Source organism: Xiphias gladius, chromosome 5, assembly GCF_016859285.1.
Source record: "Xiphias gladius isolate SHS-SW01 ecotype Sanya breed wild chromosome 5, ASM1685928v1, whole genome shotgun sequence".
NCBI classification, from domain to species: domain Eukaryota; kingdom Metazoa; phylum Chordata; class Actinopteri; order Istiophoriformes; family Xiphiidae; genus Xiphias; species Xiphias gladius.
Window position 1 is genome coordinate 12,453,723 of NC_053404.1, and position 17,946 is coordinate 12,471,668.

At 41.4% G+C, this 17,946-nt stretch overlaps 1 protein-coding gene across 1 annotated transcript in view; it reads left to right on the forward strand.

Annotated features, from left to right (window-relative positions):
• Positions 1 to 16,120, forward strand: part of eya1 (EYA transcriptional coactivator and phosphatase 1) — a 61,935-nt gene extending 45,815 nt beyond the window's left edge. The window contains exons 12-18 of the mRNA XM_040126843.1: positions 1,058 to 1,147; positions 10,483 to 10,541; positions 10,664 to 10,824; positions 11,032 to 11,146; positions 11,453 to 11,574; positions 12,501 to 12,601; positions 14,907 to 16,120. Coding sequence (XP_039982777.1) covers positions 1,058 to 1,147; positions 10,483 to 10,541; positions 10,664 to 10,824; positions 11,032 to 11,146; positions 11,453 to 11,574; positions 12,501 to 12,601; positions 14,907 to 14,987 — 729 coding nt within the window. The 3' untranslated portion in view covers positions 14,988 to 16,120. The remainder of the gene's footprint in view (positions 1 to 1,057; positions 1,148 to 10,482; positions 10,542 to 10,663; positions 10,825 to 11,031; positions 11,147 to 11,452; positions 11,575 to 12,500; positions 12,602 to 14,906) is intronic.
• The last annotated feature ends 1,826 nt before the right edge of the window (positions 16,121 to 17,946 follow it).

Consider the following 17,946-nt stretch of genomic DNA (forward strand, 5'->3'; position numbering starts at 1 on the left):
TCAGGTGGTTTAACTCCGTAATCCCTGCTTCTGGTCCTGCCTGACCTGTCTTTAATATGGTCTCACGCAGCTGCAGAAAATCCTACTCTACAGCCTGCTATTGTCTGTCCTTATCCTTTGCTGCTGACAATGTGCTGATTAGTGATTCAAGATAAAAAGAAATTCAATTTGTGCAAAACAAAGAATGGAACCACTTCTCTTCAGTTAGGTAATTAATCATAATATGTTTTGTATTTTATTTAGCCCTGAAACAAAACTTAATAATAGTATGCTCAAGTAATTTTTCTAAGGCTGAAGTAAATGTGTTTAAGCAATTTTGTTAATATGTGAAAAATAATTACACAAGGCTTATATTTTTATAAATATTTATGTGAAAATGCGCCAAAGACTTGTTGCCTATTCATTATCTTTTTAACAGGAAAAATTGCACACATTGTCACAGGCTCATTAACTATTTACAATGTAGTTCACTCCTCTCTTGGTATTATCTTACAGACAGTGCAACCATATCACCATTACAACATGTGTTACATTACTGACAGAGATCATGATTTAAGGAAAAAATTACAGTTGTGCACAATGCAGGGAACTATCAGTATTAATTATATATTTGAATTATTTTTAATATCTATCAATAAACACCACTTTGGCTGTTGACCTAAAGAAACTTCGGTTATATCACCTAGAGAGCAATCAAATGATGTATCAGCACAAGTATGTGGAGAACGGGTTATTTACAATGAGGCTGTGACCCCATCTCTTCTAAATCAACCACCCCTCTTGAAAAAAGAAATGCTTTTACTGCATTAATTCAAGTCTGTGGCATTTCTGATGACTATTTTGGTCCCTTTTGGTGGGTCATAAACAGAGGCTGAAACTTTCAAGTCCAGCTAATGTCGTCTTTTATGGGAATAGCCTGCTAAGGAATTTAAAAGGATTGTGTTAATTGAGTGACTTACAGGGAGCAGAGTTATTTACTATATTACATTAATATTAAAAATAACTCAATATTCAGAAAAAAAAAAAATTATTTAATTGTTTTTTTCCTATTTTTCAGGACCCACCGACATCTGTATCATTAGGCCTGAGGATGGAAGAAATGATCTTCAACTTGGCCGACACACACCTATTCTTTAACGACTTAGAGGTGGGTCTATTTGTGTATTTTTACTCTTTTCTTTAAGCTTTCTTTAGTACATTGCAATGTTACTATTCTGCGCACATGCCTTCTGTTCATTTTGTGGTGATTTTAGTGGTCAGATAAGTTATTAATTCTAGCAGGAGCTTAAGAACACTCCATTAAGATTTTAGTAAAAATCAACAACAACTGTTTCATAGCCTGGAGCCTGTTTCTCAGTTATCAGTCCCACAGTGGTGAAGTATTCCCTCGGAGCCCAAGGGATACCATGAATTTTACATGTGCTGTCAGTCTCTGTCATTCCTGGGTCACCAGCCTGCCGCCATCCCCACCTCCTTCCCACTCCCATAGCGACTAGTGCAATTTGTCAGGCTCTAGTGTTTCTGTGGCCACTCTGTCTGTCTGTATGTCATGCTGTGTGCTTGGTGTCGCTGTCCACATACACCACAGATCCTTCCATCACAGCATGAAATCCCCGACTGTCACCCCTCCCATGCCTCTTTTCCCCCCTGATTCATGTATGGCTAGTGTAAAATCTGCCCCTGGGGCACAGGCATAGAGGGATCAGGGGTAGGGAGGTGTGTGTATGTGCATGTGTGTGTGTGCATGTGCCGGGGTGTCTGAGTGTCTGCTTCTCTACGGGGAGCAGTGAAGCAAAGACCAGAGGGTCAGGGATGCCTATAGGCTCAGACTGTATATACAGAAAAGCATGAGCCACATTTGTTCATACATATACACAGATATGAAATGCACCCGCTATCCACTGTCCAGATCCAGGTGTCAAACCTAGCTAACTAGCCATACTCATCACATTTTAGCAATAAACAAAGCAATTCATCTTCATGTCATTTCCTTTGACACTTGCTCTGTCCAATTCTCTGTTTACAATTTTACTGAGTTTTTTTTTTCTTTAATTTTTGGCCCTGCCTTTCCTCTTGGTCTCTTTCTCCCAGTGAATTTGACCCTACTGACCCAGCACTTTTCCTCAGTGTCCTGCATCACAGTGACCTCACAGTAGAGGAAATGTTTTGTTTGATACTTAAGTGTGAAGAGATTTGTTGCCAGTCTGCCAAGTCTCATTACTCACCGCCTTGTTCGGCTTTGTTACATGTTGCAAACCAAAGAAGGAGGAAAAAACGGGGGAGACACACAGAGAGAGAAAATGTTCATACTCCCCCAGACAGACGTGTGACTAAGATTCCAAATGCAGTCATCATGATCAAAGTTAATTGGCTGCAATTGGCTGGTTAAATAGTTCCTTATGCCCTGGCCATATAGAATCCATTCTAGCTGCACTTTATTTAATAGATGTGCCCCAATCATTTGAAGAAATTGAAGTTTGTGACAACGCTCAAATGTGGTTTTGCTCAACATCTGTCCTGTGTTTTGATTCTTTTCATGTGTGATGAAACTGTTCACAGATGAATTGCCAGCTTAGACTGCTTATAAAATTATTTTAAAACGCAGCACATCTATTTCTTCTGCTCTATCGCAGTAACCAAATTATTAGATTTTGTTATGACACTGAAAAGCTTCAGATTTTTTTCCATTATGAATAAAGTAGCTATCTGTGGTCTGCTGCAAAAACGCTTTTTAAACTGTGCACTGTAAAGACCTCTCTGCAAACATGGTAATGATTATCGTTAAACATCATACAAGAGGAGGAGTTACATTGTCTTGAAGGCATATAGATCTCTCCTCTTAAACCAAGCTGGGCCAGTCCAAGTGTTAAGTGCCAGTTCTCAGCAATGCCTAACCGGTTGTGTTTCCTCTCTGTTGATTTACAGTCCTCCATCTCAGATAGCGCTAAATAGAGTCCAGCTATAAATACCACAGCCAGCAGCAGTTATGTATTTAAGCATGTGCAGAAATGCATATGGTCCATCTAATTTAGCCTAAGCCATAAAGGGAGACCCCAGAGGCTGTGCAGAAACACAGGTGCAGAGTTAGTGGCCTAACGGTGTGTTTGAGTGGTCCATCTAAGTCTTAACACTGTTGTCCTGCCAGCCTCTGCGCAGTAACATTAAATATTGACTCTGCTTCTTTAAAACTTCACAAAATGTGCAGTTCAGTGTTATTTTACTTGCTTGCTATTAAAATGCTAGTTTTTAAGATTCGTTAATCTGTTTTAAACATGTTAAACTCATAAGGGTTGTTTACAGCCCTATAAACATCACAATTAAGCATAATATTGTGCTCAGCCCACCAAAGCCATAGCAAACACCCTAATCTTGTGTACTACGTGCATTCAAGTGTGTGAGTCAGAGTGTGTGCGAATGGAGGCTGGGCTGTGTTGATTGAGCTGATGAGTGACGATACAGAGGAAAGTCATAAAAAGAAAGAGGGCATGCCGAAGGGGTCAACAGGGATCAGTTTCACCCTTACGTCTCTCTCTCTCCCTCTTTCTCCTCTAACCTTTTTGTGGATCAGCACTCTCTTTTTTCATCCACGGTTAGATAGTGGGTCCCAGAAATACTGCACCTCCCCAAAAGATTTCCCCTCATAAACCAGACACACAAATCTCTCTATCGATCATCCCACACAAACCATTTACTGCTCAGCCCTTTAAAGGACAGCAGTAGTACTGTATGAACAGCACAATCTGTTTTTATCATCAAAAATTCTCTCACTGAAGAAAGTATTAGGAAAGTAATTCACAGCAATAGGATCCATATTGAGTTGATCTCCACTGTATTCATTTTCCTTGTAGAAGAAGCTGTATTTCAGTAGAGATAAACATATAATCAGTGGATTAATCTGATACAAAACTTGATACAAAATCAATAATTTGTGTATTTTGTTAATTAACAGCAACATCATATTAGTAAGGTAATATCAGTATCGGTTTATTTTCAGAATTACACTCTGACAAAACAAATAACCTTTTTTCAAAATAATATACTGTGTCAAGTAAATAACTAAGAAGTTTTGTCGTTCATGTATCTTATTTTTGAAATATAGTCAGTTAGCTTCATTGGATACCATTTTTACGCTACAGGTGTGGTGTTGGGTTGAATGTGGCGTTAATTGATGGTCTAAAGTGATGTGTATAATGAAGCCCACTGAGGCTGAGCTCACTGGGAAGACTGACAGCTCTGCTGTGACTCAGGGTGTGAGTTTACTGTAGGTGCACTGCTGCAGCCCAAACACTAACAACAAGCAGTATGTGGGAACTAAGGGCCTCTCTCTCGTTGGCCAAGCCCCCTGTGCTCCATTCTCAGTGGGGTACGGGGGCTGCCGCTTCCCCCCTCCCTGGGTGAGAAAACAACCCTCCTTGTCTGGAGGATAAAGGGCATGGGGGCAAACCACTCACAGGGACAGAGAGGGGGAGAGGTCTATAAAGGTGGGAACATTTTAAATTAGTCCACTGATGCCTCCATGCTGTGTGGGTAAAACTCTCTCAAACTCTCATGCACATGCACTCTAAACATGCTGTGCTTCAAAGTCTGAATATACACATACAGACACTCTTGAAAGTACCCACAAACTCTCACACTCAAACACACCTACCTGCAGAGCAACCCTGTGACACTGTGAGCTGACTGCCTTTTATAGCTCCCAGCCTGCACTCACAGGTTTAAAACCTCCTCTGTCACTCTCACCCAGGGGCTGCCTGTTAATGAGAGATGCTGTGAAACGCACGGTTACCTTTTCCTAGTGGCCCTCAAGAGCCTCTTAGTGTGGAGCTTTTCTGTTGGTTTTATGTCCCAGAGCAGAAAGTCAGATCCTGTACTCACCATTCCATATGATCGGTAGCTTTATGGTGTTTTCCTTGATAGTTTACTTTTTTTGTGATTTTATTCCCATTAAGGAGGACCATAACACTTACTGTGCTTTTCTTTGAATCACGACATTAGGTCACTCAGCTGATTGGTTTCCAATTAACACTGTAGCTCTGTGGCACTGATTTTTGTATTTATGTTTGAAATACCTACCACAATCATAACAGAACAGTAACCCATCAAGATTAAGAGTTCATGTTCCTTTTTTTACTTTCAGTATGAAATATGCTGCTGAAACAAAATTGCAACAGTAAACTAAGCCATTTTCAGAATGTCCTCTTTAGCTCTGCACACAGTGATGTGGGTATTTCATCATTTGCCTGGCCACTGATGCAGGAGTTCTGTCATGCTCCTCTACAGAATTCCGTCAAGTCTCAAGGCAGGGCCACTGGTGTGTTTTGGAAAGACTACAGAGAGAAAGTGACACTTTGTCAATCTTTGCTTCACAGAACTCCACCTCACCCCCACCCTCTACCCACTATCCCAACACAGCCAATTCATGCACCAATAGGGGTTGAGGGTGCATGGAAAATATAACATTACTGTCTGGTGACAAATAATGATATTTAAGAATAGATTTCTTGTCCTGAATTAAGAAGGGAGACACGTCACCTGCCCAGTATTGTCTATGGAAGAAGAAAACAGAAACTTGCACAGATTTGTCCAAACAACAGTTCTCTTGGCAGGAAGAAACTGTTTCTCTGTGGATACGTTTGTTGCGGAGGGAAATACTGAAATGGCTGAGATTTGATATTGCATTTAATGTTGCTCTCCTTTGAGGTGTGGTTTGGACTGGAAATGCCAAAAATAGGAAATAATGAGAAGCAGCTCATCCATCACACAAAGCTAATTTATACTTTCACTGCCTACCTGTGGGCTGTTTTCTTCTTTTCCAACTTTTCCAAACATTACAACAGGACTTTACAGACCATTTTGTTAAAATTCAGTCTGTGTCTGAGCAAAATGTACTTGTGCTCCCTCTGGATCCCTTCTCCAGATTTTGTGAATTTTTGTAAAACCAGCATAGACTTCTCTATACCTGTGCTTTGTTTGGCGCTGTTTGAATTCCGTGACTGTTCAAGCACAGATTGTCGACTGGAATGAAGTGGGTTCGAAGAACTCTTTCTTTGTTACCCTCATCCTGTGTTTGACCCCCAGGTAATCAAAGCCCCTCTCCCTTCTGCACCCTCCTCCTTTCCCCCCAGACAGGGGTGCCTGTGGTGGGAACAGAGAAGGAAGTTGCTGGGGGTCACAGACCACAGGGGGGGTGACAGCCTCTGCCAGTGGAGTGGTAGTATTGAGAATCTGCGAACCATGGATGAGCCTTTTTCACATGGCATTAGCCTGTAGGGTCACAAAGAATGCTGTGATGACGGCTGTTATCACTCACACTGTGGTTTTGACCACACACCCCCACCTCAACAACTCACCTGAGAGAGAAGATGATAGAGAGGGGGCAACTTGGAGCAGCTTGCGTCAAAAAAGTGGACACTGTCTGTACGGTAGTGACCGAGACCTCTATGGGAAAAACAGGTCTAAAGGTTAGTTCAGATAGCACAGTCCTTCCTGTGTTTTGGTAACATGCATTGCTGAGTTTCTTTCTTCTGCCTGGCTCTGACTGTTGCAGTCACCACTCTGAGCTCTTTCCAGGGCTACAGGAAGACTCAGGCCATCATTTCTGATTGCTTAATGACAGATGCCAAGGGAACAAAGAGGGCTCTGATAACTTCCTCCCCAGTGAAAAGTTGTCGGCAGACTAGTGGCGAGACAGCAAAAGAAAGAGAGAGTGAATGATGTAGAGATGGACTCATCCTGAAGCAAAAGCCTCCTACCTTCAATTGTACATTTTTTGGCGTTTCATTTGTTTGGTAGCTGAAGGAATTTAGATTAAAGAAGATTCAAGAATGTTTCTGATGAATTTAACAGAAAGACATAGTGTTTGCATAAGGAGTAATTGCAATTGCTTCTAGTGGAGGGTCTTCACTCCTGAGTACAGTAGGAACATCTGGTGTGAGTTAGTGGTGATTGTAGGTTTTAGAGGGACCACTGTTTGCTTGGTGAGGGGAGAATGGGGGAATTCGATGGAAAAGAGATGTTCAAAAGGTTCTAAGAAATTCTTATACTGCACCTCCGTGTGCCACTACGTTGAAGGCCTGTCATTCAATTGTTAGTGTTATAAAAACGAAATAATAGCTGCCTGTTGTTTTTACTTTTAAGCCTTTCATTGAGTCAGTGACAGTAACTTTTAGTGCTTATGAATTCTTTTTATTAAGTCCTGCATGCCTATAAATGAGATACCTTATCACAAAGTTGCACTGAATAATAAGAGAATTATCTTTATCCTTTTTTATGAAACACAAAACTGTTTATATTCTTTTATTTGCATTCTATATGCTCAGTATTTGGCAGTTCATGATCCATCCATCTAACGATGCCAGATTTGAATTGAGACCTTCAGCGAGTCCATCAGTTAGTAAAATTCACTTCCCCATACTATTTCTTTCCTTCCACTTTCGACTATACGACTGTACTTAACTGACTTGAACCTGCACCACTCATGGCTCTGTGGTGTTTACGAGTCCTTCAGAAGTGGCTCCTAATGAGTTTGTGTAAGTTACTGTACAACATTACCCACAGCCACCTCCTCTATTAGCTTTCCCAGTCCTCTCAGGGAGCCAGTGCAGAGGTTTATGCCAGCCCCAGCTGGGAACAGTAATTGTTGGAGTCTGCGCATTTTTCCAATAACCCCCTCACTTTTATTCACAGCACAGCACAGACAAACTTCTATCTGGAGCTCTTGAGCCCTGTCCACCTGTTAATTACGCACTGTAATAGCTACAGAATTGAAAAAACAATGTAAACATGCAAAACCAACAAAATTAAAAGGGCACAGTCATTCAAACCGTTAAACCCAACTCGCTGTGTTTTTCTTGGGCTCTTGAATTTTTAAGCATATACAGTTGTTGATGTTTGATATGTTTATTAGCTTTAAGGATTTGGAAAAGTCCATGAAAAATCATTCATAATCAGGCGGAGGTTATAATGGCTACAGTTAGTCCTAATTACTGAGACATATTTATGTATATCAGATCATGTTGAAGTTTTGGCTCTGGCACCTAAAATAGGCCCATAATTAACATGCTGAGTAATATTGTTCTCAGATATCTGTTTTGACCCATGCTGGCTGTCAGACTCTGAAAGAAACACATTACATAGGAAGAATAAACATGAGGAACTATTGTCATCCAACAAGGTATCAGGAGAGAGCATGCAATTAGGCAATGATATACCAAATGAGTGGTCTGAATGGTCCTTTACCAAAGTGAAAGAAGTTGCAGGAGCCAGTGCAGTTGGCTGATTGAGACTGATTCATCAGCAGGTAATTACTGGATAATAGAAGCATTCCAGTCACTTGCACTGGAATGGAGGTCTTTGAAAGCAGGCTTTATATGGTGCTTAACACAGGGTGCTGTTTTTGTTTTCCTAAACAATCAGACATGCCTCCACTACTTAAGGAATTAAGCACATCAGTACGTCTGGCTTGAGTTCTGTTCTGAGGAAAATTTTGGGATAATTTGTGCACATAAATTATCCACAAGTTTGTTGGCTGCAGATCATCAAGCTGGGACAAATTGCTGCTTTCTTCCACTATTAAAGATCTGATCGTGAGTGTCTGGAAACAGATTAGGCCAATAGAGTTAAGAGCCCCCGCCTGCACCCCATCTCCAATTGGCAGTCCATCTTCTGGAACGCGGGGCTCAGAGCTCACTCCATGTGAGGTCACTTTGGCCTCTCTCCCAGCATTTACCCGCTGCTCTCCTCCATAACAACCTCTCTACCCTCCCACCCCCTTATCGGGGTGCCGGAGCTCCGGAGAGGAGGGGAGAGGGGTCATGGGGTCAAAGTCTTTTCCTCTTTGGATCTCGGGGCTTGGTGGGAGAGGCTTGGCGAGAGAATGGCTGCATTAGAGCTGGGGTTGGGGGTCAAGATTTTAATTCTGTTAAAGAACAGCTGGTTTGAGTTTCTCCTCACGTAGCTCTCCCCTCCCTCTCCCAACAAATCCAGGGAGATGAAAAATTTGTTCAGAGGGGAACCAGTAAAATAAAAAAGGTTTACGGTCCAGAGCCCTTACCCTTACCCTGCTCTAGCATTAGAGAGGAATGCAATAACGTCAGCATTTGGCCTCCATTAGATTGACTTAAAACAAGGAAGTCCTTTTCTGTGTTTGGTTGTCTTAACAGCCGGATGAAACTTAATTAAAAAGCTTACAAAATCAGGAGGGATTTTTCATACTTGAGACCGGAGGAATTCTCTCCCTCAATTTTCAATTATTATTTCTCACATAACTTTAAACAGGTGAGACTAACATTTTTGGCAGTTAGACAGCCAATTTAAAACCTGTAGCTTTCCAGAGAAATTCTTTAAGTTACTTCATAGAGATATCAAATAGTCTCTGTTATTCATTTTATGTTAGAGCTGATTTAAAAAAATTGAAAGGTTGATGTTACATTCATTTCAAAGCCTTTTGCTCTTAACAAGACTATTGCTCAACCTCCTGTTGGCAAAATGGTTAGCCATGGCAAAAAGCATCTCTCGCTAGTCTCTCTCTGCTCTGCCCCATGGGAAATGTGTTGATCTGAATGCCAAGGCAGGACTCTGTCACATTTCAAGCTGGCTGAGGGGGGTGGAGAGAGTGGAGGAAGGGGGAGGCACTAGAGTGTTCCTATAAATGGAAAACTAATAACAGATTTTTAGTCTGCTTTCTCCTCCGCTCTTTTGCCGGCTGGCTGGCTGACTAGCCCCGGGGCTGTGTTGGTGTGTGGCGCAGCAGCAATCAGAGGTCATAATTTCATTGGCGGTTAGCATCAGGTTCAATTTTTCTAGTAGGTTACATTTACCAGAAAGTCTGGATTGTGTTACTGTGTATCGGTGGAATCAGTGCAGAGCTGCAGAATCCCTCTACCTTTCCAAGAGGAGCCAGGCACCACGAAAGGGGAAGAGGGGTGCGCACACATGTTTAGAGATGTACACATATACACACAGAGACACATACACACGTGTACAGACCACTAGTTCCAAGTCTTTTTGTATATTCAGCTAGCCACATACATCCTTTTACTGTATGTATACAGTATATATATGTACTCTCATACATACTGTAACTGTTCAAATACTAACACGAGGAGTGTTTAGAGTTGCTGGATTGGGACTTAATTGGTTATGTCTATGGGTGTGCATATCTTTAGACCTCTTTAGTGGTAGCAGTCTATTCAGACTGATGATTAGGTTCATTTTTGTTTGGACAGAGCTGGTGAGGGTACAGGGAAAGAAAAATGTGGAGAGCTGATTTAAAAGGAAAGAGAAAGTCAAGGCAAAGGGGGATTAAGACTTAGGTGTCCAGCCAGAGCACAAATTCCTGAAGAAATTTTTTTTTTTTCTAGTGAAAAATGACCTGGAACATGTGCGTAGTGTCATTTCCCAAGAAAGAAACCTCTTTAAATTGTATTTCTTCAGAGTTTGTGAATCCCACATTATTCAAAGTGTGTGTTTTGTGTATTGCAGGAATGTGACCAGGTACATATTGACGATGTGTCCTCCGATGACAACGGTCAGGATCTAAGGTACAACATTACTGCACTTTGGTTCTGGGTTCATCAGTCAACATAAAATTTGCCATATGCTTAGCTACCATCAATGATGAAGCAGCTTGCACTAACAGATTCTTTATTTGTCTTAATCTCAGTACGTATAACTTCAGCGCTGATGGTTTCCACGCAGCAGCGACCAGTGCCAATCTATGTCTTGCCACAGGCGTGCGGGGGGGCGTGGACTGGATGAGAAAACTGGCCTTCCGCTACAGACGAGTAAAAGAAATCTACACCACCTACAAAAATAACGTTGGAGGTAATCCCCAACAAGCAGTGCTGCTCTGTACAGATCTGTCGAGTGGAAATGAGTTTTCAGATGGACATGCCCTCATTGTGTGGGCAAGTGTTTGCATGTGTGTTCTAAAAGCACACATACCACACCACTTGGTTAGGGTAAATTTTGAAAATTTCAGTGGTATTCACATGGCTGGTCCAACCCAAACAATGTTTCCCTGCGTTTCAGGTCTGCTGGGCCCAGCCAAAAGGGAAGCCTGGTTGCAATTGCGAGCAGAAATTGAAGCCTTGACGGACTCCTGGTTAACACTGGCACTGAAAGCACTAACATTAATCCACTCTAGGTAGGACTCCAGTGAGGAAAATTGTACCCAGTCCCATACCACGCGTATATAAACTCGCATGTGGTGTAAATAAGACAACTCCGTACTCCCAAACTATTAAAGAAAACAACAATGCTCCAAATTTGTCTTTTGGACAGACTTGGAAAAAGGAACCGAGATCAAGTCGCTTTTGGAGGACATGTTTTAAACAATTGATACATTACTTTGCCTTTATTTTCAGCACACTGTGTTTTTCTTTTGTCGTTCCACAGACTAATTCAAATTGATGTCATCCCTTTCCTCTCCTCCTCTGTTTCTCTAATCCAGGTCAAACTGTGTGAATATCCTGGTGACCACAACGCAGCTCATCCCTGCCCTGGCTAAGGTCTTGCTCTATGGCTTGGGAATAGTCTTTCCTATTGAGAATATTTATAGTGCAACCAAAATAGGTAAATATTCTGAAGTGTGTAATTTGACATTCTCTTCATGTATTATGTAGAGTTTCCCCTCTATCATCAATCTATCACTTTGGGACATGAATGCTTCTTACTTTAGCATTGTGGGTGTAAAAAGTTTAGACACACATGCTACCTAAGTGACAGAACTGAGGCGTGGACAGGGTGGGAGATTCAGTCACTGGAGAGGGTTGATGTTCTTCTATGAGGAATCAGTCTAATCAGCCTGGGATTATTTTTCTGGAGCTGGGCCTGTGCTGGGCCTCCCCAGACTTCTCCTGCTCAGTCTCTGCATATGAAACCACTTCTGCACATTTATGTCATTCCACACCAACACGACCCCCCTTCTACCCCTCCAGCCATCTCCCCCCTTTTTCCTCCGCTCCTTCCCCTTCTTTGCTGTTTCAAAGCAAAAATAAACATCAAGCTTCACTCCCGCGCCATTTTCAGGCCCATCAGAACAGAGTTGGAGCATAGTACAGCTAAGGGTTTCTTGGAGCATTAAGCGCACTAGTCCTCCTAACCAGACCCTGCAGTATGCTGGTTTAAGTCCATTTGTTCCATGCTTGAGGAGAAGGAGTGAGTTAATGGTTTTCAGACTGTCTTTATCTGAACGCCGATCTTATCACATCTCCTTGCTGAGCTCAAAGTGTTTACACTCAGCCCTATTTTGTACTTGTGGTGTTTTTAAAGGGGTTCTTGTCACCCTGTGCCTCTGAATCAACTCAATGGTTTTCAGTGTGTGTCTTTGCAAATGTGTGTGTGTGTGTGTGTGTGTGTGTGTGTGTGTGTGTGTGTGTGTGTGTGTGTGTGTGTGTGTGTGTGTGTGTGTGTGTGTGTGTGTGTGTGTGTGAGTGTAGATGTGTATCTGTTTGAATCCATGCAAGACCACTAAGATCCTTCTGTCGACTCCTCCACAGGGAAGGAGAGCTGCTTTGAGCGAGTAATTCAAAGGTTCGGGAGGAAAGTTGTTTACATTGTTGTTGGAGATGGTGTGGAAGAGGAGCAAGGCTCAAAAAAGGTAAGAGCTCTTAGAATAATAGATAGCACTTACTGCAATGGTGTCATCTGGTGAAAACACTTATCAGAAGCACATACATACAGCTAGGAGAAAAGATAATGTTTGGACTTGTGATTACTTCCCGTAAGGTCGAAAGTTCATTATGAATCCTTATGGAACACAAAACATACCTGCCATACCTTTCCAAAGAAAAAGAGTCGGCACTCCAGCTCTCCTCATAAACAGTCTTCCTTTACTTTTATGTGTTTATCCTCTTACAGTGCATCCAAGTGTAAGAGAGAAAGTCTGTAGTGTGTAATCAGCGCTCTTCCTCCACCATCTCAGGTTTACAGAGCAGGGGAGGGGAGAGAAGGCATAATTATATATTCCTGCTCAGTCCCCTAAGCAGCGTAATGCTGTATATGTAATGCTAGAAAGGCACTTTCGGGCATGTTGAAGGCACACCGTAAATAGAGCACGCATTAGGAGACTTAAATCGTTGTTGTTGAAATCAGAATATTTACCTCAATGACAAGCCTGTAAGCACAAGACGGATCATGAAAGGTTCAAAGTCGACATCTCCTGCACACTTTTAGGAAACATGACAGTATCTGTTCAGATGAATGTGACTTGCCCTTTTCATGTTACCTGTTGGCTCTTGCTCCACAATTTGTGTATTCACCATTTCTGCTTGGATGTAAACCAAATGCCACATGCAAGCCACACACAGCAAACATATTCATTAGCAAATTAATCAGTGGCCTAGGAGCATATTTCACTGACAGTTATGGTGAGTCACAGTGTCAGGTTGAAGACATGAAGTTTTCCTTTGAAAAGCCTCCAGCTCCCTTTTTTACCTGTTTCTCAGTAAACAATGAGTAGAAGCGGGAGGACAGATGAAGAGTGATTAGGCAGTGATTAGAAAGAAGTAGCAACCTTTAACCTGGATAAGTGTGTAAAGCAATAGCTCTTTATTATGAAATGCGAACACGCCCTGGGATTATGGTCATGAGGGATGATTGTGGAAAATGATGCAAATATTTTTTCTCAGTCTTGAGTTTTCAGAGTGTGACATTGATCGACGGATAAGGCGTTTTTTCCCCGTCTGAGTGGTGTGAGTCCCACGACACGCCATGTGGTAAAAGGTTTCTGTGTCAACATCAGAGAGGACATGAAATAACACAACAGTTTCACCCGTCAGGAGGTGCATATCAGACGTGACACTGTGTGGAACTACAAAAGCAAATGTCTAAAAGTTCTCTTGGGCCTCATTCCTTCACCTAAAAAAATCCCTGAAACAATTCTCTTCAGTTATTACCATCTCCTTGGAGAGAAGGTACAGATAACATCTCCAGCTTTTAAACTTAAAAGCAAAGAAAATTTACAAAACAAAAAGCAAAGAGCTTTTTAAGGGTCAGTGCAGGCCCTCCTAAGCGGAACATATGCCTGGGTAGAGGCCTTACCTTTGATAAGGGGAGGGTAATGGGCTTCACACACTGAGGAGCTGAGGACTCTACCTGACAAGCTCCTTTCATTCTCTGCGACTCAGGTTTCTTCCCCGTCCTCTGCTTGGGAACAAAAGCTCATTTGCATTGTCCTGAACACACATTAACAGGCAGGAGGTACATTCAAAAGACAATGTGGGGAGTTCATTTCTGTTGAGGTTGAAGACAGCTACTGGATTAGTTCGGTGGTATAATACCACACATTGATGCAGTAGAGAAATTAGTTAGAGGGTACAGATGTACTATTTGGCTGCATAGAAGTATGCACAAGGGAGCAAGAAGATCAGTTGGTGTGTGTTATTGATATGATTGCTTTTCCTGGTGAATGAACCAGTCTTACTTTATTCATTGAACGTCTTAGCTGCAGTGTAAAGCATAAAATCTTCCTACCACTTCTTGCGAGTGTGCGGAAAGGCTGCAAATAAAGATTACTTTCCATATCGACTTGTTTTATAATTATTTTTTGATGTTAAAATTGTCAGAAAATAGTGTACAATGCTCATCACAGTTCCCCAAAGTCACATCTTTGTTTTGTTGGACCAACAGTCCAAATATATCACGTTTACAATGATATAAAACTGAGAAAAGCAATAAATCCAAACATTTGTGAAGCTGGAAACTGAGAATTCTTAGCGTTTTTCTGTGATGAATGACTGAAAGGATTAATTCATTTTGCAGACCACCATAAATTTCTGTCATTTGACTAATCAATTAATTGACTAACTGGTTCAGTCCTGAAAATATGTAGAATTTAGATTTTTTTTTTTTAAATGTCTTGAATAAAACTTTACATTATGTAATGTTTTTTATTCTTTCCACAGCACAACATGCCCTTCTGGAGGATCTCCAGCCATTCAGATCTCATGGCCCTCCACCATGCTCTAGACCTGGAGTACTTGTAGCACTACACCCTTTGTCGTACACCCTGCTCCACCTCAGCACACCCTGCAATCTTTTACCTTCGCCCTCCAGCCCTGTCCCACGCTTGCCGCAGACCCCACAGCTCAGAAAAAAAGCCCCTCTGCGCTGCCTGGCGTCTGTCTTCCACTTCACAGGAAGAAAAGAAGAGGAGAATGGGAAAAAAAGAAGGCTGAGCACACGGTCAATGTGCTGACATGCGGTCACACTTCGTCTTAACCTTAAACTTTTTTTTTTTCTTTTTTTCTGGAAACGAAGGAGAGAGGTGAATTTACGGCGCTGCAGCTGCTTGCCCTGGTTACTGTGAATTGGCCGCTTTCTGAAGCTGTCAAAGTGTTTTATGGTCCCCTGTTTGTGCCGGGACTCTGTCGGGGTTCACACCTGTGAGGAGAGCAGAGCTACTGATGGCCTCGCCTGCCTCGCTTCATGTCACCTCGCCTCGCCACAGAACTCAGCTATAGTAAACCACAGGCCCACAACTCCTGGTGGTGACATTTCTCCATCTCTCTAGCTCTTCGCCCCTCTGCTCTTCACCTCCTGTCTCTCTATGTTCCTTATCTGTCTAACTACTTTTTATTCTCCCCTGCGTCATGAGACAGACAGATAAAGTGACTGCTCCTCTGTTAATGGCCTGGGAGTCCTGTGCTTCTTATTTATGAACGGTGACTTTGTGATTGGCGTCATGCCACTGAGAAGGTACCTCGACGATAAAAGACTCGTGCCTTTTACAAAGTACTATTGATTTCCACCACAGCGAGAGGAAGACATTTATGGAAGAAACAAAAAAAGAGGTTTTCTAATAATTTAAGAAAATTACAAACTTTATTTACAATACTGAGACAATCGTGTACAGAGGAAATCTTTTTTGTGTGTGTAAGTTTGTAATCACTGGACTATTCCTTCCTATATTCATTTAGGTACGTGCTCTTGAAAGGCGGCAATGCTTTTACATTGAAGTTAAAAAAAAAGGCATCCCATCGCACATAAGCTTGTGCGATGCCTGAAAGTGTTGATGTGTTCAAGTTTTGTTCAGTAAACGAATATGTAGATAATGGGATTTTGTGATAAACTGTTTTGTCAAGACCAAAAGCATGGCCAGCATCCTCTATTGCAAGTCCTTTTTAGACTCATTTCAAAGGGAAAGAGGTATTTGCCTTTTTTTTTTTTTTTTGTTATTCAGAAAGGTAGCTCAAAACTTGCGTCCGTACAGCATTTCACCAGCTTGCAGCCCTCACCACCTTATATCTGGAAGCAAACTTAATTCTTATAAGGGTTTTGGATATGGCATTTGGCAATTTCCTGACTCCTGAGAGCCAATTTAACAACAAATTTGAATAAATCTGATATTTAAAAAAGGAGGCTTGAACAGGTTTTATTATCTTTTTTACAAGCGCTATCACAACTCTTGTACAGCAAGCGTAATTTTGTATGATGTAGTGTTTTTATTTCAACTTTGAAAATACATTCTGTGTCCCTCTTTGAAGTAGCTGAAATACATGAAGCCTTTTCCATAGTGCTTCTACATCTGTGGATGGGGAAACCATAATTATCATTTAGAGAAAAGCCACTAACTTCGTGGGGTTCTTGAACATACAGGACTGTGCTATCGACTGTGAATTTCTTAAACAGACACAAACTCGTGTTTCTAATTTTTCCCTCCTTTGCACATGATCACTGCTGGCCTTTACATTTCAATTCGGATCCCTCTCTCCCCTAACACCCCCCCACCCCCACCCCCACCCCCTCCCATCTACTCAAAACAACTTCTCCCCCGTGCTCCGGGGTATCTACGTATTGCTGCTAGATCAAGGTAATGGTAGGTAAATAGAGGAAATGTTCTATAGATTCATAAAGCATGCTTTTTTTTATTATGTTGCAATCATAAATGCAAACTGGAAATACTTTACACTACATTGGCCTCATTGTGAAATGCAAAAGATTGTTGTGTCTGCAAAATATGTGTACAGATGTTTTTGACATTATTATTTGATTGTGTTTAAATTAATAAAACTGATTTGTGAACTGTTACATGTTCTCTGATTTTTTTTTAAATTCAAAACTACATCTTAAAAGATAACAATTTAACACTGGTATTAAAAAGACTTTTTTTTTCCTGTGGAAAAGAGTGTTAAGGCTTGATTAAACTTACTTAAGGCCATATTTTTTTCACTTCTTTCCACTGTGCATTAATATTACTGGAATGACATTACTATCTGCCACCACTTTCCAGAGACTGAAAATGATGTCACAGGCCTCAGCCACTAATCCTACCAGGAAGCAAATAGAAACTGGAGCTGGTGCAAGTCCAGACCAAACAACATCACACATCCGCATGCTCATCACATCCTTTAAATCCACACAGTAGCCGCTATAAAATACTTTTTTACATGAAGACTACGTCTGAGTTAAAGCATACTTTTGTAACTTTTTAAAATAAATGCAAAGGCTCTTTATGTGTTTTGTGGTTTCTATTAATTGGATATTTTTCATAATTCCTGTGAGACAATGCTAGATTTTCTTGATAGCTTCAACAATGTATAACATGCGTCATACATTCTTGAGGCTCCTGAAGCCAAGCCAGTGCTCAGCCCAACATTTGTAATAGTTCCAGTCTTATAGCGTTAATTCCAGGAGCCTCCATGTGTAATTTACATATATCAAACCACTCCAAGTCATCAAGAGATGGGTTAGTTTAAATAACACATGAAAAATATTTATGAAGCTGATTTGATGAGGTCGTCACAAAAGTCCAGCATGTAACACTAGCCTGGACAGGGAAGAAAGTGTCCGGCCTCCAAAAACACGTTGGAGAATTAAGCATGCATGGAAATTTATTTAGAGCCGTTTAATATCCAGATCAATTATGTATTCTTATGGAGTGGGACTGATGTCTAGGGTATGTGTGTCTGCCAGGCTGGACAAAGCAAGTCGGGCTGCTACCAC